The sequence below is a fragment of the Penicillium taxi genome (genome assembly GCF_028828555.1).
Source record: "Penicillium taxi strain IBT 34144 chromosome Unknown utg000001l_segment0_segment0, whole genome shotgun sequence".
In the NCBI taxonomy this organism is placed as follows: Eukaryota; Fungi; Ascomycota; class Eurotiomycetes; order Eurotiales; family Aspergillaceae; genus Penicillium; species Penicillium taxi.
Genome location: NW_026643203.1, coordinates 306,366 through 332,182, shown reverse-complemented (window position 1 = coordinate 332,182; position 25,817 = coordinate 306,366). Strand labels below are relative to the sequence as shown.

The window sequence follows — 25,817 nt, the reverse complement described above, 5'->3', positions numbered from 1 at the left end:
ACTTGGTCAAAATCAAATATCGTTCCACTTCCGCCAACTAGTCAGAGATATCGAAAACAGGCGCAAATCGTCGTTTCCCGTGTCCATAGTGACATTTATCTAGTTACCTTTGAACTTCACCTAGTCAGGTACTGATATTGACCACTAGTGGATTCCATTGTTATTGATATTCTTAAAAATTAAGCATTCCGATACGAGGATCCATTCGCTCACATCGACTGGATATTCCATCATGATTGGAAATCTCCAGTGTCCCTACGAAAAACCAAAAACCATGCCGGTCCGATCGAAGTGCAGGAAAGCTTCTGGAACAAGCCATAGAAAAGCGGCAAAAGCTCTCATTCAGACTCAATAGGTGAAGACGATGTGCGCTTTTCTCAATTTTGTAAGGCGTGCCCCGACTTGACCTGTGAGAGGCTCGATATGACACCCAGGGTTGTACGCTTGCCTCCAAGGCTGACTCTGTACCTTATGCTCCCGACTTTTCATTCTCTTTTCGTACCACCTTACAGCGTTTTGACCTGCTCATATGCATAATTTCATCATATCAAAATGGCCGATTCAATGCTGGTATCGTAAGGCAGCCCATATAGTGCATGTCAACGTTTCTCATAGCTGTCACACGAGCACGAACCAATCGTATAAACTCCCTCAATTTGTGATTTTTAGGGTGAGGGGTGTCAACTCCGATGTTATCAATTTAATATAGATGTCATTGGGGAGACAGTGATTGACTACGAAGTCAACCCGACAAACGCATTCTTTCCTCATCTGTTGGATATTATTTGAAGAAGAACTTCTCGATGAACGTAGCGACTGGATTTGAGCCTCGGTTATGCACTGGCAATCCTGCAGCCACGTTATACATGAGCCCAATCAAGAATCAATCCATTTATGCTGCACAAAAAATCCTGAATAGCCACGAACCCACATGTGTATACGGAGTACTTCTCCGGTAGTTATCAACGAGGCAGTTAATCTATAGACCCGTAAAAGGCCGCGATTCACAATTCGCCGTCTCGTATGTCCAGCATTGAATCTGCCGATCTGTGGACTGTTTCTTGGAAATGATTCTTCAATTTTCCCTGATTCCTTCCAGAGCTCGAATATATGTCATAATTTGGCTTTGATCGTCTTTCAAGGGGTTCAGTGTTTTCCGTGTGGAGACAAGAATGTGGATCCGTATATTATTATTATTTCCAGTCGGTCAACTCCGGTCCGGGCAAAATAACGGTACTCTTCACTGATTCAGTCAATTGTCCGATGAGGTATTCATCGGTGTTGATATTGTAAAGGGACCGAAGTCCGACGATAGAATCGAAGACGACCTCAGTTCTTGTCTTCATTGGCTCACAAGTAACATTCAGTCGGGTCCCATATGCCAAAAATGACCCCTCGCTTTTCGGCCAGACCGATATTGAATTATTGTGGCAACTTAATATAAGAGGGCTGGCCCTGCCGTTGTTTTTGTCATTTCACAATCCGACCATGTCTGTGACACTTATCCTAGGCTTTGCTGCTGCGACGGTGTTCGTACAAGTCGTTCGCCTTGTGCTCACATCATGGCAACGTTCGCAAAAGGCCCGGAGCCTGGGCTGTGCCAGTCCACCACATTATCCCGGTAACGGCATTATTGGATATGATAATTTCAAAGCTTCAATCAGGGCCGACAAAGCGAAGACTATCCCGAACCTGTGGGAGGAACGATTAAGGACGGTGTCTGAGAAGGAAAACCGCTTTGTAACGACTTTGGTCACCCGCAACCTTGGTCGCAAACACCTCTTCACCACAGACCCTAAGAACATTCAGGCTGTTTTGGCTACTCAATTCAAGGATTTTGAAATGGGTTCTGTTCGTGCTTCTAATATACACCATCTTCTCGGTACCGGAGTTGTAAGCTTTATCTTCATGGTCGCATGCAAAAGAATATATAACGTTATTAACAAGACTATCAGTTCACTGCCGATGGTGAGGATTGGAGTCGTTCGCGCGCATTGCTGCGACCACAATTTACTCGGGATCAGATCAGTCAACTTGAATTGGAAGAAACACATTTCCAGAACGCCATGCAGGTTCTCCCGGTGGCTGCGAATGGATGGACCGACGTAAAGGACATTCAGACCATTTTCTTCCGACTGACTATGGACTCTGCCACGGAATTTTTGCTTGGTGAGAGTGTCGATAGCCAGCTAGAGGCGCTGAAAACTACCGGGGTCACTGAGAAAGGATTTGCCTATCACTTTGATCGCGCGCAGTGGGTTTGCGCCCAGCGTCTTCGCTTCGAGAAACTCGGATTCTTGGTGACATCCAAGGAGACAAAGGAATCGGACAAGGCGGTTCATGATTTCGTCGACAAATTCGTGCTCAAGGCTCTTAACCAGGCGAAGAACAAAAAGCCCGCTGATGAAGAGAAGGCTAAGTATGTCTTTATCGATGCCCTAGCTGCTGCCACTCAAGATCCCATCGAGCTGCGCTCGCAGTCACTGAACATCCTGCTGGCTGGCCGTGATACTACCGCTTCGTTGCTCAGCTGGACTATTCTTATGTTGGCCCGTCAACCCGAGGTATTCCGCAAACTCCGCGAGAGTATCATTGACACGTTCGGCACGTACTCCTCTCCGCAGAACCTGACCTTTGCCGCTCTCAAATCGTGCCAGTATCTCCAGTACTGCATGAACGAATCTCTCCGTCTCTTCCCCGTCGTTCCAGTTAACAGACGCGATGCCTCACGCGATACCACCCTCCCTCGTGGCGGTGGTCCGGACGGCGAGTCTCCAATTTTCCTCAAGAAGGGCCAGTCTCTTATTTATAGCACTCACTGTATGCATCGCCGCGAGGATATCTGGGGCGCAGACGCTGCCTTTTATAAGCCTGATCGCTGGTTCAACCGAAAGGTTGGCTGGGAGTATATTCCCTTCAACGGCGGTCCGCGTATTTGCATCGGTCAGCAGTTCGCCCTCACTGAAGCCGGATATGTTCTCGTTCGTCTGCTCCAGCGCTTCGACAAGATCGAGGATGTAAATCCCGACAGGGAGATTCGTTGGAGGTTGACTCTGACTAGCTGTCCGGCCGATCTGGTGACCGTTCGCCTGCATCAGGCTGACGACGCCTAGTGCGTTATTTCTGAGGATTTCTTCCAAAATTGGATGTATTATGATATTTTGAGGACATATTGTGACTTTTTAGCATACTTTTAGACTGGGCTGGGTTGTCTCTTTTGTACGTAAACCTTGCGTTTTGCATTTTTGTATTTTTCTACGTTATAATAATTGATGAGCTTGCCTAATGAATAGTTATAGGGTCTGCCCATAAATTGAGAAACAAAAAACTACCTAGGTGTACCTAGGTATAAGATAGGTCCAGAAGACAAGAAATGAAGTAAAATTACAATTGAACTCTCCAGTAAAGACAGGAGAACATATCACCAATCCATTCCAAGAGTCCCAAGTTCCATCACATACTCTACTCCGATGCCGAAACACACTGAGAGTAGTAAGGGTTCTGGACCTTGCAGATATACGGACTCTCGCAGGTGGTCGGGCCAGAGTAGTTGGTTCCACCACACTGGTTATAATGGGTAGCAAGGCCACTGCTTGACGTTGTGGTTGTGGAGCAGGCGACTGGCTGGGTTGAGGTTGCCTTAACAAATGTTGAGATGGACGTGAAGGCGGCTGAGAGACTGGAAGGTGTTCCAACTGAGGTGCTGGCGGAAGTCTTCACTTCAGTCGGGGCACTACCCGATACCTGAAGTTTAGTGATTGGGGTAGTAGTAACTTCTGCGGTAGTAGAGGTAGTAGAGGTAGTAGAAGAGGCCGGGGTGGAAGAGGTAGAGGAAGAGGAAACAGTTGTTTCCTGGGCCGATGTGGTAGTAGCAGCCTTCACAACAGCAGCAGCAGAGGTAGTGCTGGTGCTGGTGCTAGTGCTGGAGCTAGAATCGTCCACGAAATACTTCTCCAATATGGGAAGGTAAGTCGAGTAAGCCGGGCCATCAGTCGGTTCGATACTATACATATAGGTCCCCCACCAGGGACCAGCAGACCACCAGGAGGCGCCCGTCCAGACGTCACTATTCTCCGACAAATAAGCCAGCATGCCCTCAACGGCAGTCTCGCAAACGGAGTTAACGCCGCCGGCAAATTCACCAATAAAGCCCTGCTTGCCGTTGGTCTTCAACCACTCCGTGGCCGACTCTAAACGCTCTTCACCGATAGTGCTGCTGACGCAAGACTCTGAGGTACCAGAGCTGTCGGAGTCGAGGTACTGGTGCATCTCGTAAACGATCTTGTCCTCGGGGTCTGTGAGGTCTTTCAGGTTGTCGTTGGTGGTGCTCCATGACCACGCGCCACTGTAAGCGTTGCCCTCGACGAAGATGTACTGTGTCGTAGCGCCGGCTGCACGGATACCATCGATAGCTGCCTGGTTCAGCTCCAAGACAAGGGACTGCTCCATGTCGTGGTACTCGTTGTCTGTTCATCTTAGTGTCTGGTCGATGTTGAAGACAAAATATAAGCTTACTGGTATCGAAAATGACCTTCTCGTTGGAAGCAAACTCTGCAGCGACAGTCTTCCAGAAGGTCTCAAAGTCAGAGGTTGAGGTGATGATACTTCCAGAGCTAGAGGCAGTTAGTCATAGTGTTCGATATGCAACATGCCACATATAAGGCAGATCCTTACTATCTTCCATAGTTATGAGGGTCGATAAGCGCATGAGCGCCACCGTCGGTGATGAATTCGACGGTCTATATGTAGAGGGCCACATTAGATCATATGACAAAGAATAATGCTTTGTATATCAGCTACTCACCGACTTCAGATCAGCTAGATAGGTGGCATCTAGAGTTCCAGTAATGCCGTTGGGCGCAAGGCGCTCCATTAGGAATGGAATACGGAAGAAGTTCATGCCAGCATCACGCAGCACCTGGATCTTGGAAGTAGTTGGCCAGATGTAGTCAGTATTTAGGGTTCCTGGGATGTTGGAACCAAACTCCGCACCGGATTCACTGGTACCAACCCCTAATGGATATTCTAAGGTTAGTAAAATGGAGCTATAAGTTCCGTCATGTCGAGAAACATACAGGTAAGCCCGGAAGCACGCTTCTTGATGCTTTGCTTTCCAGGAATGACGTCTCGACTACGAGGATAAGCAGAGGCCAGACCAGCCACGCTGGCCGCCATAATGAGGTTACTGATTCTCATCTTGGTAAAAGTAGTTTGAAAGAAAGGAATGAGTGTTGAGCTTGTCAAAAGCAGGAAAAGAAGAAAAGAGTGGAAGACCAAGAAACCAGCCTTGATCGAAGATGAAAAGAATGTTTGCTGTAGTAAAGAAATAAGTCCGGGACTGCCAGACCCTTTATGTAGTTCAACAAAACTGTCTACTTAGTATTTGGATTAGTCCAATAGTCTATGTCTGGTACATGGCTGCTGCAAGTGGCAGGTGGAGCGTGTCTCTCAATACAATGGCCTCAGCCTGTCAGAAGTCGAATTAAAGTGAAGCTCGCTCTGACAGGAAGCTTTCTATATTGCAATGGAGACGCTACATCGGTTTCATATCCAGAGTTGGTAAGCGCCGGTGATATGAGACGACACTGGCATGAGATGCCTCTGAGGCAAGCATGTTCTGGCCACAACTTCATCAAAATTAATTGCACGATTTTAATTAAAACAGGAACTGAGCAAGCTGGACTCTGACAGAGTGGGGAAGTTCAGCATCAAGACCCACAGGGTTCGCGGGGACTAGGGTAAGCATCAAGCGAGATTAGGTATTGTGTCTCAGGATCAAGCCTTGCCAATTTTGGTATCGCATCCGAAGTATCAAGTACCATGTAAATGAAGACCTCTTAAGATGAAACAGATAGCGTAGTTCCTGCCGGAGTATAGGTTCTCAGGCTATGAAATTATGCACGAGTCATGCCATAGAAGAAGTTTAATTGCCTGACCCTCCTTTATCTCGATTATAAAGAGTAGACTCGACAAGCATTCATAATTAGTGCGGCGTTAAAATGTTGATGTATTTCAACCCCATTTTCATTGATACTTCTGTGGCGTTTTACTAACCTACTCAGGCAGAATTTAATGAATTACGCGCCCTTGATGGAGCTCTACAAATTATTTCAAGGTTTTATTATCATAGAGGGAATATTTACGCCCTCTTAGATGAACATCCTTGCCCAAGCCCTGGAGAATCATCGGAAATTCTATTCCTGTGCATAGTAGTTATGGTGGATCTTTAGGGCTAGCCATCCAGGGCTTATTACATTCTGAGTTAGACATGGATCACATACCACAACATAAGCTCTATGGAGAGGAACATCGACCTGAAAAAAATAAAACAGAGAGAAGATGAACAAAAGTATCAAGAGAGGTAATACTCACAGGTATACCTTGGTGTTTGAGCTTTACGAGCTACCTACTCTCGAAGTTATGGATATAGGCAACCGGACCTAGATAATGAATTTTATTTAGATATCAATGCTCCTAGCGGTCAATTTGAGAAACTACCTCAAGAAAGCATGGTTTATCTGGAATCCTGAAGTAGATTATATCGACCCTTTTTCCCCAGTGAAGTGTGGATGATCTATAAAAGTTCGAGACCTAGACAGTACTCAGGTAGAAGATGAGCCGAGGTCGTATAGAGATCACCTTAGATTTTTTATTTTTATTAGAGAAGACCAGTTGATAAGATAATGCTAGTTCCTAATAGCTAAAATAAAACTGAAAATGTATGGTTTTGAATATGGATATGTGAAAGAGATAGGTGGGCTTCATTTTTGGACTATAAGGTTAGTCAACTCATTGCACCTGGGCAACAAGTTGTTCAATGTTGAGCAGTAACTCATGGTTTCTATTTCTTCTAGATATCTTTTTCTACTCTTTCAATAGGTCAACTAGAAGTATGCATAGTACAAATGACAATGACGTCTACCTAGGTAGCTCTTACCCCTCAGAGGCTCTGGGCACTGGGGTTAACGGATCAATGCAAGTAAACACCGATCTGACTACCGAGGAACCAGGATGATGATTCCCGATCATCTCCGATCGCCAGTCGGAGGAATTTGAAGCAGAGAACATTCAATGCATGAGAAAGTTCTGCAAGGCGTGGCAGGAATCGGACGATCTGAAATATGTATCCCTTCGATGTACGGAGTACTTTATCCCTACATAGTATCTATCTGGTAGGTATCTAGGTAAGTAGAATTAATTGAATCTTAACAAGGGATCTTCTATACATGAATCACCTCTCAATACAAAAGATACCAAACAAGTCGACTGTTGATGACTCTTTTATAGATACTCGTCGACCAAAATAGGTAAAGTACACCTGAGCATCTTTTACTATATCAACCACACGAACCCTTCCAAGGTTTGTTCTGATTGCCGACATTCAATATTATCTGATCAGAAGTGAATGGGAACTGTAATAATGAAAGACAATACTTTTATTCTTGCCACCGAACTTCCTCAGTATGTAACATCTTACAGCTCTAGTATTAGATAGAAGAATAGTATCATAAGAACAGCAAAAACAATTCAAAATCTTAGAACATTAGAATCCCAATAGTTTGACAATAAATACCATACCTAGCTGGGTACTGACGTAATCCAAGTTATTGTACTTGCCTCAAAACAATAGTATCAAAATGGAATGGTCGAAGTGAAGTGTCAACGCCTTAACGAGACTTAGTAATTTAGTCCCCACCGAAATTTTCTCCCACATCCATCCGCGTTTAATCATAACCAACTCTTTTGGACCTCACGCTGCTTTCTTTTGCTGCGTTGCTGGTCATCATTCCTATTTGGATTTGACATTCCCTTTTGTCATTCTTCCTTGATTCCCGTGTCAAGATTTCAGGTTCTGGATTGCGGCTCTCGCCTTTTCCACACCTTGACATCACCGTCACTCTCTCTCGAGAAAAAAAAAAAATTCACTTCGCGTCCAACGTGAACACAACCTGTCTAATGACCTCGATCCCATCTCAGTCGGGCGTTCAACAAGGACAGAGCACCGCTACTACCGCTTCCTCCCAGCCCTCTTCAACCCCCTTGGCCACTCAGCCAGTTAAGTCCTACGCCAACGCCACGAAGAAATCCGCGGACTCACCCGCGACCGTCACTGTGGGTGGCTCAGCGCAACATGGGAAGTCGAGTTCGGTCTCTCCTGTGAACGGCAAACCCATGCAAAACCAACAGGCATCGGGGGTGACCATCGTCAATGGTGCCCCGACTGCTCCTGCCCAGGACCACTCTCGCAAGCCTTCTGTGACCATCACATCTGCTGGTACCTCTGGATACATGCCCAACGGTGGACCTGCTAGCCGGCCCAACAGCATTCAGTTCGGTTTCACCAACCCGCAGAGCTCACCCAACATGGGTAATCCTGCTGTTCTCTCCAACCAGTCGCAGTCCAACCTGGGTGCTCCCTCGGGCAACCCGAGAATCACTTCTCCTCAGACCTCGCCTTCCCCCATTCCACAACCCGCATCAAGCGGCGGTCGCCCACCCTCAACTTACCAGGCACAAGGAAACGTCCCGAACTTTGGAAGCTTCGGTGAAACCGGTGAAAATAACGTATGTCCCACATCCTTTGGTTTTTTCGATACATACGGATCCTTCATTGTTGATATGCGCGAAGACGCGACCGCGCAACAACTCCTTCTCCAACGTCCCCATTTTAATCATTCTTTTTACTTACAGATGCGCCCATCTCCGCAGGCACCCCTTGGCCCAAGTTCTCACTTGCGCCGCGACTCCGCTCAGTCTGCCCACAGCGACATGAGCAACCATATGGTAGGTAGTGGTCCTGGCCGTGGCGGCTACCCTCACCAGGGTGGACGCGGTCGTGGATATTCCCAGTCTGGTTACCAAGGCCCGATACAATATTCGCCCGGTCCGAACTTCCGTCAACCCAACAACCAACCTCGCGGTGGTCACAACATGGGTCCTCAATTCCACGGCCCTAACCAAGGCCGTCCGTTGGCCCCCTTCCCTAACTCGCCACATCAAGCAAACCGCAGCCCGGCGATCCCCAACGCGCACCCTACCACACCGCAAATGAACCCTGTACCGATGGCCCATCCCCAAATGCAACCGCAATACGGCTATCCCCAGTCTGTGAGATCTCCCCCTTTGTTCGTCCAGAGGCCGACAAGAAACCCTACCGCCGTGGTGATTTCCGAGGAAATACCCGTGGCAACTATCGTGGAAACAATCGCAGGAACAGTGGTCGTAGCTGGTGGCCGTCGGGAGAGGCTCAACTCAACTTTGACTTCGCTCACGCCCCTCTATATATCCCTGATCAGGCGATGGACCTCGCGCCAGAGAGCGGCTATTTTGAACAATATCTAATGGAAATGAAACAACAACAGGCTTATCCCCCGGCTTACGATCCCAACTATGGCTACTACCCCGGTGGCGGATACATGCAGCCGATGCAGTACATGCCTCCGTCACCTCAACCCCGCCCCGGCATGCCCTACAACCCTCAGCCTGGTTACATGGGCGGACAGTACCCCGTTCAACCTCCTCCGCAGTCGACCCCCCTCTCGCGTACTCCGTCCCAGATGTCTACTGACCGACCAGGCTCTAGTCTGGGCCAGGGCCCTGCAGCCACTGGTCCTTCGGCTCCTGGTCACTCTCACAGATCGTCTAACAGCCCTGCCCCCTCCAGCAAGCCGCAATTCGTCATCCCCTCGACCAAGCGAGTGGCCATTGTCATCAAGGACCCTGGTAGTGGTGCTGTGAAGACCTTTGACAAAGCCCCTGCTTCTCCCGCTCGTGCTACTCCTTCTCCAGTCAAGACATCCACTCCTCCCCCGCGAACCTCGAGTGCTTCTGAGCACACTCGGGCCGACAGCAAGGCTACTAACATCAAGTCCGACGAGGAGAAAAAGCAGGCACTGAAAGAGGCTGTGCGCCAGAAGATTCTGCAGGATGAAATCGCAGCCAAGAAGCTTGTAGAGGAAGAGTCTGCTCGCAAGAGCGCCGAAGAAGCCGAGGCTGCCAAAAGAAGGAAGCTGAAGCTGCCGCCGCTGCCGCCGCTACGGCTGCCGCTGCTGCCGCTGCAGCTGCAGCTGCAGCCCCCGCAGTTCCCGCACCGGAAGCATCAGAAGAGAAGTCTGCCCCCGTTGAGGAGAAGAAGGCGCCAGCCCCCGCTCCCGTTGAGGAGGAGATTGACTACGATGCCATCGAGCGCGAGATGGCTGAGATTGAAGCTAAGGAGCGTGCTGCTGAAGAGGACTATAACCGCAAGAAGCAGGAAAAGAAGGAGGAAGCTGAGCGCAAGGCACGCGAGGAGCGTGAGTCCTATGAAGCCAACATGAAAAAGGCTGAAAAGGAGGCTGAGGAGCGAGAGATTGCCCTCGAGGCCGCCCGCGCTAAGGGCGACACCACCGAGGAAGATGCCAGTCGCAAGGAACGCGAAGATCTCTTTGCCTCCCTCAAGAAGGGCGGTTTCGGCGCAACTGAGACCTCTACCCCAGCTGACAGTGGTGCTGCTACCCCCGTTTCATCTGACATGGGCCCCCCTTCTAAGCCCGCCAGTGCTACTGTTAAGAAGCCTACTGGTCTGAAGCTTGATACTCCCAAGGCTACTGAGCCCAGTGCGTCCATGAAGGCTTTGCAAAATGCCAAGCTTCTTGAGGATCTCAGCAGCGTTACCTACCCGTCCTCCATCAACGGCCCCAACGCTGCCTTGAACTCCAGCGCCACGGCTGGTCGCCGATTCCACTACGACCTTAACTTCTTGCTTCAGTTCCAGGCCGCGTACAAGGACAAGCCGTCTGTTGATTGGGATGCCCGTATCCGCGATACCGTTGGTGACAAGGACCAGTCAGCCCGAACCCCAATGGGCTCCCGCAGCGGCTCTAAACACGGCCCTTCATCTGGTTTCCCCGGTCCGATGGGCGCCGGCTCCATTTTCCCTCACGGAGGCCGTCCCGGAACTTCCATGGGCCCTCGAAACTCTCATCCTTTCCCCGGTCCTTTCCCGAACACCCGACCCGGCAACATGGGTATGCCTCCTTCTCGCACCAATACTAATAGCATTTCTCGCCAAGGCACTGGTAGTAAGAATGGTCCCCGTGGCGGCAGCAAACAACCGCGCGGAATGAAGAATGAGCAAGATCCCAACAGGACCATGCCTCTCACCGCCGGTATGGACTTGAAGGCTATTCAAGTCTCTGCCACTGGCTGGAAGCCCCGCAGTGTCGGCCAATCTAGCGCTGGCCCTGCTCCTGGTGGTGAAGGCTACATGGCACCTGATGTCGTGCAGCGAAAGGTCAAGGCTGCTCTCAACAAGATGACTCCCGAAAAGTTCGACCGCATCTCATCTCAAATTCTGGAAATTGTTTCTCAGTCAAAGGAAGAGTCAGATGGCCGCACTCTCCGACAGGTCATCCAGCTCACCTTCGAGAAGGCTACCGATGAAGCTCACTGGGCCCCGATGTATGCCAAGTTCTGCAAGGCTATGCTTGAGAGCATGAGCGCAGAGATCAAGGACGAGAACATTCGTGACAAGTCCGGCGCCGTCGTCACCGGTGGCAGTCTCTTCCGCAAGTACCTGCTCAACCGCTGCCAGGAGGAGTTTGAGCGTGGTTGGAAGGTCAACCTGCCCGAGAAGCCAGAGGGTGTCACTGAGGAGATCGCTATGATGTCCGATGAGTACTACGTGGCTGCTGCCGCTAAGCGACGTGGTCTTGGTCTGGTCAAGTTTATTGGTGAGCTGTACAAGCTGGGTATGTTGACTGAGCGTATCATGCACGAGTGTGTGAAGAAGCTTGTCGACTACGAGGGTATTCCCGACGAGGCTGAGGTGGAGAGCTTGACCAGTCTCCTGCGCACCATCGGTGCCAGCCTGGACGCTTCGGAGAAGGGTCCCGCTATGATGGACGCCTACTTCGCCCGCATCAACCTTATGATGGAGACCCCTGGTCTTCCCAGTCGTCTTAAGTTTATGCTTTTGGTATGTTCGATCCAGAGACTGCTTATCCGTCGTAACTTCATCCTAACCCACTTTTTTTTTTATCTAGGATATTATCGATCTGCGCAACTCGCGTTGGAACTCCAAGGATGCCGACAAGGGTCCCAAGACCATTCAACAGATTCGTGAAGAGGCTGCCCGTGCCCAGCAAGCTGCGGAGGCTGAGCGCGCTCGCCAGCAGGCCAACCGTGGCGGTGGTGGTGGCGGTGGTCGCCCTGCCATGGGTCGCGGTGATGCCCGTAGTGGCTATGGCGGCTATGGTAACCAGGCCCCCCTCCAGACTATGCCTCCAGCAAGGTTGGCAGTGACGATCTCCGTCGTCTGCGTTCCAACCGCACAACCAACCAGCCCATGTCATTCGGCCCGTCGAGCCTCCTGGGCTCTCGCAGCAGCAGCCGCAAGAACCTGGGCCCGGGTGGTAACCTTGTTCGGGGTAGCGATGACAGCGCTGCTAGCAGCCGCACTGGCACCCCTCCTGCCGGAAAGAAGGAGGAATCCTCGTCAATCAACGCTTTCAGTGCTCTCGCAGCTCTCGAAGACCGTGACAACATGGCTACCTCACCCCCATCCGCCCACACTTCCCCCGTTCTTACCAAGTCTCAACCTGCCGCTGCCGCAAAGGATGGCGAGAATGCATAGATTCCTTAGGAGTAATGATGAACGTTTTCTTTATTTTGGTACCCCACAAAAGATTTCCTTACTGATTTCCCGAGTTTTTTTTTTTCAATTTCTTTTTTGTTCATGTTTAACCCCCCCATCTTGCTCCCATCGTGCGTGAATCCACACCCACACAAGTTCTTTGCATCTTCCGACTGGGTCGGACTTTCCCCGGGATCACCTTCTATTTTCGAACTTTCGTCCTTTCGAAAGCTTCATAGTGTACAATTTTCACAACTGGTTCCATTTTCTTCCCCCTTACATTCTTATTCTTTTATTTTATTTTTTTGTACGCCCACTCGTCTCCTATTTCTTATGGGCTTTCTTTTAATCCGAAGTCTGATGGAAAGTCCAGGGAGAGAAGTTGAGGCTTGTAGGGAGTTTGGCAGTCCTTTTGCAAGGGTAGATCAATTAGCTGATCTTGCTTTTGTAAGTTAGTGCTAGTCATTTCAATCAGTCCGTGCCAAAATTAGTGGTCTATGTAGTTTGGAGATTTACGTTCGTCGTAGCTTTGGGTAATAATCGCCCTATATGATCGAGATTCCACTATGGATATCCCTTGTACCCATAAATACTGGGCATTATGTTAAATCTCGTAGAAGGGTCCATGAATTTCAAGGTTGACCAGTGGTGTTCTACAACTTTATTTTTTTACCTTCGTTTCGAAATATAAGCTTAATCTTGGATGGAAGTTCAGAAACATGGATAAAATAACTTCTAAGGACGCCTCGATGTCACGTCTCAGATGCTCAGAACGATATGTCTTACTGATGAGTGACCAGGATATGAAATTCTTTCATCGATTGCTCACAAATGCAGAGTCTTTTTTCTTTTTCAGAATATCATGTATAGGAATGAATGGTATGGATTGATTGGGTATTCGCTGAGTGGAGGGTATCTTTGGCCAGATGGAATGAAATCTGGCGCTGTACAAAGAAGATTGCTTCGCTTCGTGTATACGTGGTCATGGATGATAACGGTAACGTTAGACGGGCTATAAACGGGTATTGTTGAGATGCAGGAGTGGGAGATTCGTGATTTGGGATGATGTTCTCTTGGCTTAGATGTTGCTGCCATCAGAGACTTCAATGGAGGGTATGGACACTCGCCGTGGGAGAGCTGGGATTTTTGGTGTTGACTCGTTTGTTACGTGTGATTCGTCAGAAGAGTCTTCGGATAGAGGTGACGGCGGTTCATGTTCATGTTCCTGTTCACTTTCTCGCTCACGCTCACGCTCACGCTCAGATTCACTGCGCGGGTATGGCGATGAAGATCTCTTTGGCTCTGTACCCACGCTTTCTTCTGAACTAGCGGGGCTCCTGACCAACGGACTCTTCATCAAGACCGAATCAAGTGAATATGGTACCGGGGACTGAGGATTCTCCGAGTCGTCGAGGTAGGTAATACTGCTACGGTCCGATACCGACAAAGAGCTTCGCGACGTGCCAGCAACGGAATAAGTTGCCGGAAGACCCAGTGCTTCAGCGACGGCAGCTTCCTCATCAGGGAGTTTAGAGGCGGTGCTCTCTGCACTCCAGCTTTCGTCGAAGATTCGACCACCACGCTTCACACTCAGTGACAGAAGTTGGTTGTAACTTTTTCGAGCTGGGTCTGCGCGCCGTTTCTTCTTTTTCTTCTCGCGCTTTGGAGATGGGCGTACGACGATCACGGGAATGGGCGATTGTTGAAGACACCATTTGGAGACCGAGCCCGATGGCAGGAGACTATGAACACCCTTCAAGTTTCGGCCGCGTGTTCCGACAACCAGCATGGCAGGCTCGTATATGCGGATCTACGTCTTGTTAGCAAAATCATAAAAACAAAGACAGTGAAGGAGAAGTACCATGCGCTGGATTATGTCCTCCACTTTTCCGACGGCCAATTCTAAGATCAAGCTGATGGCCTTTTCATCTTGGCTGTTCTTCCGGATCACAGACTCGAACAACTTTTCGGCCTCCTCGCGGTACTTGCCTTCTATGATGGAGGCATCACTCGCCATGCGCGAGTCCTTTTCCACCGCGCGCAGACAAACAATCTCGTCCCCATCATCTAGCATTTCATCAAGCAACCACTCGAGCGCAAACTCGGAGTAATCATTCTGGTCAGTACCGCATAGGAAAGTCCGGCTGCGACGGGTACTCTGATAGCCTTTATGTTTGTAATTCAGTGTCAAGGAGAAGTCGGCGGCATCGCGATTGTCAAATGTGTCGAACGAAACCCCGCGCTCATAAGTCCTATTCATGAAGAGATAGATATTAGCGAATAAAGTCGGATGAATCGCGCACGTCAAAGGGGAAGTGAAGACTCACTTGGGTGGCGGTGGAGACGGCACTCTAATCGCGGTGGATAGGGGCCGCTGCTCTCTCTCCACCAGCTCAAAATCTCTTTGCGCTTCTCCGTCAGGCCTTCGCTTACTGAAACTTGACGAACGGGAGGGCAGCTGGGTTTCAGTGAAGCCCACATTAAACTGGATGGATTTGCGGCGCGCGCCTGGCACTCGTGGCTTATCGTCGAAGGAGATGTTGCGTTTGTGGCTGGAATCGGAAAATTTGGTCATGCTTGGACCTGGTTCCGGGCGATCATGGTTCGCGATCGAGGGCCTGGGTGATGGGCCCGACATGATGAGTTGCGATAGTGGCGAAACTGATGCGGTTAGGCTGAGTTGATAGTCTAACCCAAACTTCAGGTGAGGAGTAAGTTCCAGTTTTGCAGGCTCAGAAAAAACTATCTCTTTGGTATGGTCTGCGTGTACTCGTCCTCAGCCAGGGTTGAGGGGTCCAGTGTCTGGTACGGTGGGGGTGGGATGATGTGGATGCTGATATGATTGTGAGATGACGCCTGAATGTGAAATGCAGATGGTCTTGATCAAAGATATAATTCATTCATTCAAGAATATTGAGGCGCCAATTTGGAGACCCATAGTTCGTATCAGATTGGATATTGGATGGAAGCGACGAAAGGAAGCGACGCTTGCATCGAGGGGTTTGAGCCTGGAATAGTAGGCGGTGAGGCTTTATCGATAAGTTTGTTTATGATCTCTATTTGGGTGCGCTCGTATCACTTATTCTGTATATTCATTTTAATCTAAGTAGGCCCTTAGGCAGTCTGTTACCTCGATAAGGATTCCAAGGTTCGATCTACAAAGCACTAAGTACTAAGTTAGAGATTTACGAGCAATCGAGATCAAAGTCCTAAGTAACGCCCTAAAGTAAAAACCAAGGTATGATCTCCACTTGTGTCCCTCAACCCATTTTGCATAAATGCCGACTTAACCGCGAGAGATCGTCATCTCCACTCTTCCATTTTATGCACTACTATCAGATGGGTCACATGCACTACGAGAAAACAAGATACTCGTGTAGGAGTACGGATGGGAAGATCATTCCAGATCGGTATAGTAGTTTTGATTGTATCGAGTATGTATCCAGTGTCCACACACATATTGAATTGCGTAGTCTCAACCTAAAGTAGGGAGATCTGCCCAATTAAATCCACCATCGTAGTAAAAGGAAGAAAAAAAATGCAAGAAATGGTTGTGAGCAAATATGGCTCGAGATGAGTGGAGATGAACGGAGTAGTTTATCATCGATAGAAAAGACGGAAAAAAAACGCCGTAAAAAGAAACGCTCCAGATGCTTTTCGTCAGGGTATCACATAAATAGTTTAGAATGGTATCATAGGTGGCAAGTCAGGTGGCATATAGATTCAGAATTCAGAATGCCTCAATGATGGGACTCGTCTCCTGTGATACGTAATACCCAGGTTCAAACATGCGGTCTTGGTCGTCAAGTGGAATGGCAGTGGATGTAGATTCTTTGGGGTCAAATGACTCAAGAGTGGTTGTTGGTGGGGACGGGGGCATGCCCTCGTCTTCAGACTCATCGTCGGAGTCAGCGAGAAGCTCTGGGATTTGGCGGCTGGGTGAACGGGTCAGAGCGAGCTCTTCACCCTCATCATATTCAAAGTCCGAGTCTGTATCATCGTCATCCTCCTCCAGGATTGGCTCTGGGAGAGGTGGAGAGATGGGACGGCGGCGGATGGGTGTGTTGATGACGAATTCGCTTTCGTCGAAGTCGGAGTCGTCCTCGTCGCTGTCGGAATCATCCTCCAGTACTTCCTCCTCGACCACTGTTGAGGCCCATTGAATGTGTCGGGGCTTCTCCTCTGAGGTCTGGCGGGCGCCATTGACGGTCTGGTTGAACCAGCGCTCTTGTTCCTGTTCAGCATCGGCCAGATCGATCATGAGGGAGTCAAGGAGGTTGGCGTGACCGACGAGTAGTCGTAGATCGTGATCAGCCCGGGAAGCCTCGCGAGTGAGCTTCTTTCGGGCGGTATGCGCGAGGTAGTAGGTTTGTGTGATGCTCATCTTCTTCTGTTGACGACTTTGAAAGAAGGAAGAGAAGGAAGAGGCGACAGGAGAGCCAATTGTGGATGATGGAACCGCCATGATGAGAAGGATTGTTTATATGGGAGCTATCAAATGCCAAGACTCTGGTGACTCAATGAGGGGTAGGTATGAGTCAAAGTGGAATAGTAAGTGTATCATGAAAAAGTAATAGTAATAGTTATAGATGAAGTCAATGTGGAAATCAATATAGAAACCAAGTCGTGATCGAATATAAAATAGAGGGGAGTAAGTTCTTTTTGTATCCGTAAACGGAGGAAAAGATTCGGAAAGCCGAGATCCACTGAAGGGCCGAGTGTCCGTCCCATTTCGAGCTTACGAGAGTTCATTTTCCGATTATTCATAATTTGATTTCCAATAATATTGATCTGTTCAACCAAGGGATGAAAGCTCACCGCTATCTCCTAACTCCTGCAATACATCTACATTTACATCTACATCTCTACTAAACAAATAAAATATTAAAATGATTCACATCTCCGTAGTAATCATGAGTCAATCCTATTTTGGTTTTTACATTTATTATTTTCCATTTTTTATTCCTAATTTAATTTAATTATATGTGGTAATTTCCCGGACCCTTAAGAAGCCTAGAAGTGGAACGGAATGACAAACTCCGATTATCCAACTTAACGCCTATTTCCATTTATTTCCTTAGTATTTCTAATTCATAATTCCTTTGTCTTCCAAACTTTGGCTTACATTAGCTATGATTTCCAATCCTCGTGTTCATATCTCTATGACCAATAACAAATCTTGGCATTCTAGGCATGCATTCCCCGGAATAAGGCTGTGTATATATTATCCCCCTTAGTTATTGGGGCTGGGGCTCTCGGCTCAGGCAGCTGAAATATAATCTCAACTCTTCTGCCTGACACGTCTCCTTGCAGACCGCATGGCGCATTTACCATAATCAGCCAAGGCTACAGCCAACATTCTCAACGTTTGTGGGGAGGACTTCACTACAGCCTAGGTATCTTACGTCCTAATACTCCGTACTACGTATTTATCAGTACTATATAGTTACTGTGTAGTACTTACTCTTACTAAGTTAACCTAGTCTCAGACGGTAAGTTGTCTCGTGAACCGTACATCAGTGGGTCTACTCTTGAGCCCTAACACTAGCGTCCGTAAAGTAGCATAGTGCATACTAAATTCGGAATGGACTCTACTCCGAATCCGAGTACGGGAAGGGAAGTTACAATCCTTGCGGGATGCATCGACAATTTTCTAAAGAGGGTCATTTACATCCATACTAGGTGCCCGGCTGTCGGAGACTCCGTTAAAGGTCCAGCTCATTCCTCGGCAATTGTCACGTCACTCTGTGTAATGGATTAAGTTTAATGGATGATTCATGAGAGTCGATGACTAACATCTTAATGGAGATAAGGAAATAAGGAAAAAAGGAGATTACTCAGATCCTCGGCGTTAATTTAGTTCATCCGAGGATTTAAGCCGCAATCCAAAATACTCTACGAATATTATGCATGACACATCCATATTTCATACAGTTCTGTATCTCATGCAGTTTTATTGTAGTACCTGATACTTGACAGATTTGGCAAGTGGATATAGATCGACCCACAGTGAAAATTCCTTTGAAAATTAAGAGTCATGATGAAAACAGCAATTCTCGGAAAATTCGGTGAATCGGCATAAACGCGAACAGTCCGAAGTCCGTGGGAGTCCGTGGGGAGCCGGACCAACTGTAATCCGTCTTGAAGAATTTTCCCGAATTCCCCGCAGGTCCCGCAACGTCCGCTTACTACGAAGTACGATCTAGTTAGGTACCTCATCCTTCTTCATTTTAACTACAGAGTATTCCGTAATAGAATGTGTGCAGATTCAGAACTAGAGACTGAAAATCTCATCACACGACAGCCTATTCCTCTATCTACATTTGAAACGTGAAGTTTGATACTATCGTCGTCCTTGTTTCTTGTTTCTTCCGCAATGACGGCATTTTAAAGTCATCCATCTGCTGACTGCGGACCCATGCTGCTAGGTAACTCGATGTAGATTCCAATTTCTCCATTGGGTCTTTTCTTGCCACCATACGAATCTGCTTCTGTCTAGGACATGTCCTAACGTTCGGGTGGTGGGTCGCGAAGCTTGGATTGTTTCCAGTTCCATTGGCTTGGAGCTTGGAATTACACCTACTTAACCCAAATCATTTCTGTGGCGTCCAATCTTCGTGCCATAGAGCTCTTTTGGGCTACCTGCCACTTGATGATCTATTGCCACATGCCATAAGCTCCGAGGCCCTTGATCATTCTAGGCCTAGTTACTATATATTTAAGTAACTAGTTAGGTACCTAAACAGATCATATATATGTATCTCAACCTCAGCCTTAACCTCAACCTTCCAACGCTTTGCCAAGATGATACCATCTGGACAGGTGCCTCATGCTCTGACGAGGCCTGGGTACACTTAGTTCACTTTCCGCCTAAAGTGCTAATAGCCCTAGATGTACCTAGGTAAGGCAGCCCGAGTTCTTATGGGTTCCAAGAGCTCACGGGGGGGGGGGGGGTTTTGCTTGAATCCTCCACAGTAGTGATCCATATCTGCATATGTAAATACTGATCTATTATATATTCATTCATGAAACATTAATCAGATCGACCTACCTCCATGGCCACCCGAAAAATTATTTGGATATATGGAACTTGAAGTGGACCCTGAAGACCCAGTGGACCTACGTCGTAACTGCTGATTATGGATAGCCCAGCGCATCTAGATAAGTGGGTATCCATTTGATTTGCAGTTAGCTCCAAGGTTCCAAAGTTAAGTATATTGACAATTATCCCTGTCATGTTTGTTAATATCACCCGGTCAAGATTTCCTATATGCATCGTATCTATTCAATCAAGGGCTATGCAGGTGACTATGTGCCCAGTCCATGGCATGAATAAAAACCCACAATTACCGAGGTAGCCCTTGCATATCTAGTTACATAGTCATACCTGCCTTCCACCAGGGCTAGGGCTGGGTAAGTTACTGTGTCAGTAGGTAGTAGACTGACCGCTATATCCAGATTTCCAATGAGGCGTTCTTGGTAATGTAGGGTCGTTCCTGGCCTATCGAATTCCAACAATCCTATGCCATGGCTCTATTACGGGAAATATTGATCTCCAAACATGATTTACAATTACATCAATGGCAATACCTATGACCTCTGAATGATATGATTCCAGTCGTCGCTTGCTAAGAAATTAAATCCCACCTGTTTTAGTCCCAAGGCCATAGCACGGCTCCTTCACCTTTCAAGGTTCTAGCGGATTGAGCAACATTAAAAGATCATAACTTGAGATGGTAAGTATACTTCGGGGCTCCTTCCAATTGTTTGAACGTCAATATCAGCCATCATCGGTTCGAAGTGAACTACATCTTGCAGTTTGCCTAGCTGGCTCTGTATCGCCTGTGACTGAACATCAAACTTACCCAGAACGGAATCATTGCCCGAAAATTGAATTCAACAGAAGCATGCAAAGCTTATGACACAAGTGATCAAACGCCTACGGAGGAAGAAGTTGTGAAGATTGGTAAAGATGTCAGAATCGTTTTTGGGAAGGTATAGACACCACGGGCCCCGTCGTGGTCCTGAGTACTAGCTGTTTAGGTGCGCTCTTGGCACTGCTATAGGAATACACTGTTCTTATCAGTTGCTCAGTTCTATCCTCTTATCTCTCAGTCAACATCTTTTCCAAGTCACATGATGACCTTATACGTCCCGTAATATTTAACCTCTTACTTAAACCACTTTCATAAAAAGTCTCAAAAAAAAAAAAAAAAAAAAAAAAACGACGGAATCTTCATGTGGGACATACATACATCAATGACGGCAACATCTTATTACCATGCTCGCCGTCTGTGGACCCATTGTCCCTCCCATACACCCAAGAGAAGGTGACTGTGGTAGCTAAACAAGGGAGTAGAATTGTATTAGAGTGGGACTCCTAGATAAAAAAAAGTCGGGATGCGGACTTGGACACCCTGAAATCGAAGTAATTAGGCTTGTCTTGGAGCATACTGACGTTCCAGTCCCCGAAGTCACTTTTCCTCCTGACATCCGTCCTCCAGATCAATATAGCGAGATTACGATGACAATCATACCCGGGACGCCTCTAGATCGTAAATGGGATATGCTAGATGAAGGGGCTAAAGAGTCGATATGTCTTCAACTCTGGGTTCTGATATCGAAAATCCGAACCATTTCTCGTCCAGAAGGACCTTACCAGTGCGCTGCAGATGGCTCTCCATCCCAGGATCCAATGCTAGTGGATTTACAAGAGCCTGCTCGGCCGCTTCTAAGTGACTCTGCATTACGCTCACGAATCTACGAGCGATGTATCCACTTCGGGGGAACTCTCTACAAGGATCAACTGCTGAACATTCTGCCACGGTTGGAGGACTCGGTATTCACGCATGGGGATATTGCGCCGCGCAATGTGATGGTGGACGAACAGAGTAACGTTACCGGCATTCCTGACTGGGAAACAGCGGGGTGGTATCCAGACTACTGAGAGCATGTACAGATTCTGCGTCCGGCTTTTTGGGGGGACTGATCTATATGGATGGAGAAGATGGCGCCACGACAGTGGGACCTAAAAGGAATTAATGCTGTCAGAAAAGTTTTGTTTTGAATGATATATTTCTGCCAGCGATCAGCAAATGCTTTGCATTCGCGTAATATGATAGTGGACGAACAGAGTAACGTTACCGACATTCTCGACTGGCATATAATTGGAGGGCTTCTGTCGCTGTATAGCGAACCGGTTGCTGTACTGAAGTTGGTGAGCTCCAACTGACTACTACTCAACACCGTAGATAATTCACCGATCTGGTAGCGGATGCTACGATACTAAATGCTGTGGTTGTTGTGAAGTCTAGTTTTTCATTTATAACGAGGACTAGCTATTTATCATACAGGATTACCCTTCTGATCAAAATAGGCTCCAATGATGGAGATTTCAAGGGTATGAGATATTCTCTGCGTACCCTGAATGGCCACTTTGTATCACTTTATCACTTTATTCTAATTCTAACACCTGGGACTATAGATGGCAGACTATATTGATGTGGAGTACCTACAGGATTTATTGAATCATTCGTTCCTCCCTTCTACGAGAGTGACTTCCAAAATTAGTGTAGATCAGAGGCTTAGATAGATTTGTCTATTTCAATCGCACTTTACCTGCTACAGCAATTCCCTGTCACCCTCTCTTCAAATTATCTGCCATGGAGACTCCCATATTACTGTCAATGCAAGAGAGCAGGTACTTCCCACTTGCTGATATCGACCCTGCAAACCCCGCAGCTTCTTGGTGCACTCGCTGTGTTCATCGCATTTCCATTCGCCCAACGCATGTCTGTGGAATTGTGGCTGTTGATGGCAAATGCTCATACTGTAGCTCTACTGGCTGGGATTGTCTCTCCATGGGTTGAGCCATTACGTTCTTCTTGTTTTAGTACTTACACGTTGTTCTACTTTAGAATGACCCCGATTGTACGTCTTCACGAACGCCGCAATTAGGTACACCTGACAGTATCATTCCAAGGTTCCAGGCAATCTCATCTACCTATCTCTGCTATTTCCCACGTGTTACGGGGCTAACTTTGAACTCAGCGTTTAGTGAATTTGCTGTGGTAGAGGCCCCGACTAGAAAGCCGTAACGAAAACGAGAGTCCTATTCTGTCCGAGAATTGGTGCATATAATTGAGCTGTTCTCAACATCAGATTTGGTTCAAATGCAACTCTAGTAGTGTAGTTGAATATGACGTAATTTGATCGAGTCGGACCAGAACTTGATAAAATCAAACTCATCTGAAATGAAAGCGGCTACATAGATCTAGAAAGGTACCAGAATGATACTCACGATAGCCCAAGAAACCTGGCAGGCTCATAGTTGGATCATTTTTGCCCGTTGAAATGTCTTCCGAAAACGTTGTGTTTTAACGTTGTGAAGGATCCAATCATGTGATCGCTGAGTCAGTCTGCTCCCCGCAGTCAAGTGGGATAAAATTTATTTCTTTTTCACCTGCCAAACCCCGTTATCGCGTGGATTTAGGTATGTATCGTCATTGGGACTGTATAGGAGGCTCAAATAAGCCAATTTCATACGTCTGTTTTCTGACTGTTCCTTAGTTTCTACAAAATGTCTCAACAAAAGTCCGGTAGGTGCTCTAGCATTGGTATCACTAGTACTTGGGTAGCCGTGATATAGTCTTTTTTCTTCCCAAATCAAGTCAATGCTGATATTCTCTGTTCTATGGCAATGTAGCTATCATCTCCGTCTATGACAAGACTGGACTTTTAGACCTAGCCAAGGGTCTAATCAAGCAGAATGTCCGTCTGCTTGCGTCTGGTGGCACTGCTAAGATGATCCGCGAGGCTGGCTTCCCTGTTGAGTGAGTATACAATGGCATTCTTTTCATTGGATTGGAAATATAAATTGAGCGAAGGAGAACAGAAGCTTCAATTGCCAAAAAGCCTAGAGTCTGACTCGTTTACTTCTAGAGATGTCTCTGCTATCACCCACGCACCCGAGATGCTCGGCGGCCGTGTCAAGACCCTTCACCCCGCTGTGCACGGTGGTATTCTTGCTCGTGATATTGAATCTGATGAGAAGGATCTCGCCGAGCAGAAAATTGCTAAGATTGACTTCGTTGTCTGCAACCTGTACCCCTTCAAGGAGACCGTCGCCAAGGTTAACGTCACTATCGATGAGGCCGTTGAGGAGGTTGATATCGGTGGTGTGACCCTGCTCCGCGCTGCAGCCAAGAACCACAAGCGTGTGACCATTTTGTCAGACCCGGCTGACTACCACGAGTTCCTTCGGGAGCTCGAGGCCGGTCAGATCAATGAGGCCAGCCGCAAGCTGTACGCTCTCAAGGCCTTCGAGCAGACTGCCGACTACGACTCTGCTATCTCTGCCTTCTTCCGCAAGGAGTACGCAGGCAATGGCATTCAGCAGCTCTCCCTACGCTACGGCACCAACCCCCACCAGAAGCCCGCCTCCGCTTATATGGCTCAAGGTAAGCTGCCCTTCAAGGTCCTGAACGGCTCCCCCGGTTACGTCAACCTGCTTGATGCCCTCAACGCTTGGCCTCTGGTCAAGGAGCTCAAGCAGGCTCTTGGCTTCCCCGCTGCTGCTAGCTTCAAGCACGTGTCCCCCGCTGGAGCTGCCATCGGCGTTCCCCTTAATGAGAAGGAGCGCAAGGTGTACATGGTGGACGACATCAAGGGCATTGAGTCATCCGGTCTGGCCCAGGCCTATGCCCGTGCCCGTGGTGCCGATCGTATGTCTAGCTTCGGCGATATCCTCGCTCTGAGCGACATTGTCGACACTCCCACTGCCAAGATCATCTCTCGCGAGGTGTCTGATGGTGTCATTGCCGCTGGCTACGAGCCCGAGGCTCTGGCAATCCTCTCCAAGAAGAAGGGCGGCAAGTACCTCGTCCTGCAGATGGATGAGAACTACAACCCTGCTCCCGAGGAGAGCCGCACCCTGTACGGTGTGCAGCTGACCCAGCACCGCAACGATGTTGTCATCTCGCCCAGCAAGACCTTCACCAACATTATCACCCCCAAGGGTCAATCTGCTCTGCCCGAGGCCGCTCTCCGCGACCTGACCGTTGCCACAATTGCTCTCAAATACACCCAGTCCAACTCTGTCTGCTACGCCCTTAACGGCCAGGTCATTGGCCTAGGCGCTGGCCAACAGAGTCGTATTCACTGCACTCGTCTTGCTGGTGACAAGGCCGATAACTGGTGGATGCGCTTCCATGAGCGTACCATCGGCATCAAGTGGAAGCAGGGTACCAAGCGTGCTGACAAGAGCAATGCCATTGACCTGCTCTGCTCAGGCCAGACTCCTCGCAACGAGGCCGAGAAGGTCGAGTACGAGCGTGTCTTTGAAGAGGTCCCTGCTCCTTTCACTGCTGAGGAGCGTGAGGCCTGGCTGTCCAAGTTGGGCGAGGTCGCCATCTCATCTGATGCTTTCGTAAGTCTAACCCGCCACTCTAATGATTTGTTGGCTTCTATTTGGATAGCACTGACATAATTTCCCCATAGTTCCCCTTCATTGACAACGTCTTCCGCGCCGCTCGCTCTGGAGTCAAGTATATCGCTGCACCCAGCGGTAGCCAGAACGATGTCCCTGTCTTCGAGACTGCTGAGAAGTTGGGAATCACCTTTGTTGAACAATCAACTCGTCTATTCCACCACTAGAGCTTGAAAGTGGTGGTTTCTTTAGCTTAGTCATGTCCATGTTAAAAGGGTCAAATTATCTTAGTAGTCATGATGATGATATTTTTGTTGATACTTTTTCAAAATTTACATACGTTTCCAACTTTTGATGCCTCGCGAGGTTAAGTTTACCAATCTCTGTACGTACTTAGGTACTTAATACATACGTAGGTAGCCCTAGCCTTGGAAGGTGAAAACAGCATTCACTCCCGAGGTCCAAGTACCTACAATTCCTGATGTGCACAACCCTTGAAGTAATAATGGAAACCTGCCGAGGTTGGAACTTATCTGCATATATGACCAGGTGCAAATGGCCGGGTGTATAAACGCAGACGCCCAAGCGCCGCTTATTCAAATATCCACAGGTTCTTGCTCAATTTCCTCAATAGCGTGTTCCCATCATTCATTTTACTGATTTTGCTTCGGATATGACCTCGGGGCCTAAGATGCATTTGTACCTAAGTAGGTCAAGGTTGTGGGGATATATCAGAGGCAAGAAAAATAGTTCATCGAGTTCCGGTATTCAAGAACA

The 25,817-nt window shown here is 48.0% G+C and overlaps 8 protein-coding genes across 8 annotated transcripts; 5 read left to right on the top strand and 3 right to left on the bottom strand.

The window, feature by feature from the left end:
* Positions 1-1,488: 1,488 nt before the first annotated feature.
* N7495_000125 (cytochrome P450) lies at positions 1,489-3,113 on the top strand (the record flags this gene model as incomplete). Its single annotated transcript, XM_057202795.1, has 2 exons — positions 1,489-1,893; positions 1,956-3,113. 2 exons carry the CDS (start codon positions 1,489-1,491, stop codon positions 3,111-3,113), a joined length of 1,563 nt encoding a protein of 520 aa, XP_057066868.1.
* Positions 3,114-3,462: 349 nt separating this feature from the next.
* Positions 3,463-5,196, bottom strand: egl3 (putative extracellular endoglucanase/cellulase; the record flags this gene model as incomplete). Its single annotated transcript, XM_057202794.1, has 5 exons — positions 3,463-4,466; positions 4,516-4,613; positions 4,675-4,739; positions 4,805-5,013; positions 5,076-5,196. 5 exons carry the CDS (start codon positions 5,194-5,196, stop codon positions 3,463-3,465), a joined length of 1,497 nt encoding a protein of 498 aa, XP_057066867.1.
* Positions 5,197-7,956: 2,760 nt separating this feature from the next.
* On the top strand, positions 7,957-12,613 carry N7495_000123 (putative eukaryotic translation initiation factor subunit eIF-4F; the record flags this gene model as incomplete). Its single annotated transcript, XM_057202793.1, has 5 exons — positions 7,957-9,125; positions 9,212-9,950; positions 10,007-11,956; positions 12,024-12,198; positions 12,243-12,613. 5 exons carry the CDS (start codon positions 7,957-7,959, stop codon positions 12,611-12,613), a joined length of 4,404 nt encoding a protein of 1,467 aa, XP_057066866.1.
* Positions 12,614-13,691: 1,078 nt separating this feature from the next.
* N7495_000122 (universal stress protein) lies at positions 13,692-15,251 on the bottom strand (the record flags this gene model as incomplete). Its single annotated transcript, XM_057202792.1, has 3 exons — positions 13,692-14,423; positions 14,475-14,865; positions 14,941-15,251. 3 exons carry the CDS (start codon positions 15,249-15,251, stop codon positions 13,692-13,694), a joined length of 1,434 nt encoding a protein of 477 aa, XP_057066865.1.
* A 1,092-nt stretch (positions 15,252-16,343) lies between these two features.
* N7495_000121 (uncharacterized protein) lies at positions 16,344-17,078 on the bottom strand (the record flags this gene model as incomplete). Its single annotated transcript, XM_057202791.1, has 1 exon — positions 16,344-17,078. One exon carries the CDS (start codon positions 17,076-17,078, stop codon positions 16,344-16,346), a length of 735 nt encoding a protein of 244 aa, XP_057066864.1.
* A 4,059-nt stretch (positions 17,079-21,137) lies between these two features.
* Positions 21,138-21,560, top strand: N7495_000120 (aminoglycoside phosphotransferase family protein; the record flags this gene model as incomplete). Its single annotated transcript, XM_057202790.1, has 1 exon — positions 21,138-21,560. The coding sequence occupies one exon, from the start codon at positions 21,138-21,140 to the stop codon at positions 21,558-21,560; it is 423 nt and encodes a 140-aa protein (XP_057066863.1).
* A 715-nt stretch (positions 21,561-22,275) lies between these two features.
* Positions 22,276-22,482, top strand: N7495_000119 (uncharacterized protein; the record flags this gene model as incomplete). The annotated part of the gene is made up of 1 exon (XM_057202789.1): positions 22,276-22,482. The coding sequence occupies one exon, from the start codon at positions 22,276-22,278 to the stop codon at positions 22,480-22,482; it is 207 nt and encodes a 68-aa protein (XP_057066862.1).
* Positions 22,483-23,192: 710 nt separating this feature from the next.
* Positions 23,193-25,267, top strand: N7495_000118 (phosphoribosylaminoimidazolecarboxamide formyltransferase/IMP cyclohydrolase; the record flags this gene model as incomplete). Its single annotated transcript, XM_057202788.1, has 4 exons — positions 23,193-23,211; positions 23,319-23,445; positions 23,555-25,040; positions 25,112-25,267. The coding sequence occupies 4 exons, from the start codon at positions 23,193-23,195 to the stop codon at positions 25,265-25,267; spliced, it is 1,788 nt and encodes a 595-aa protein (XP_057066861.1).
* Between the last annotated feature and the right edge of the window lie 550 nt (positions 25,268-25,817).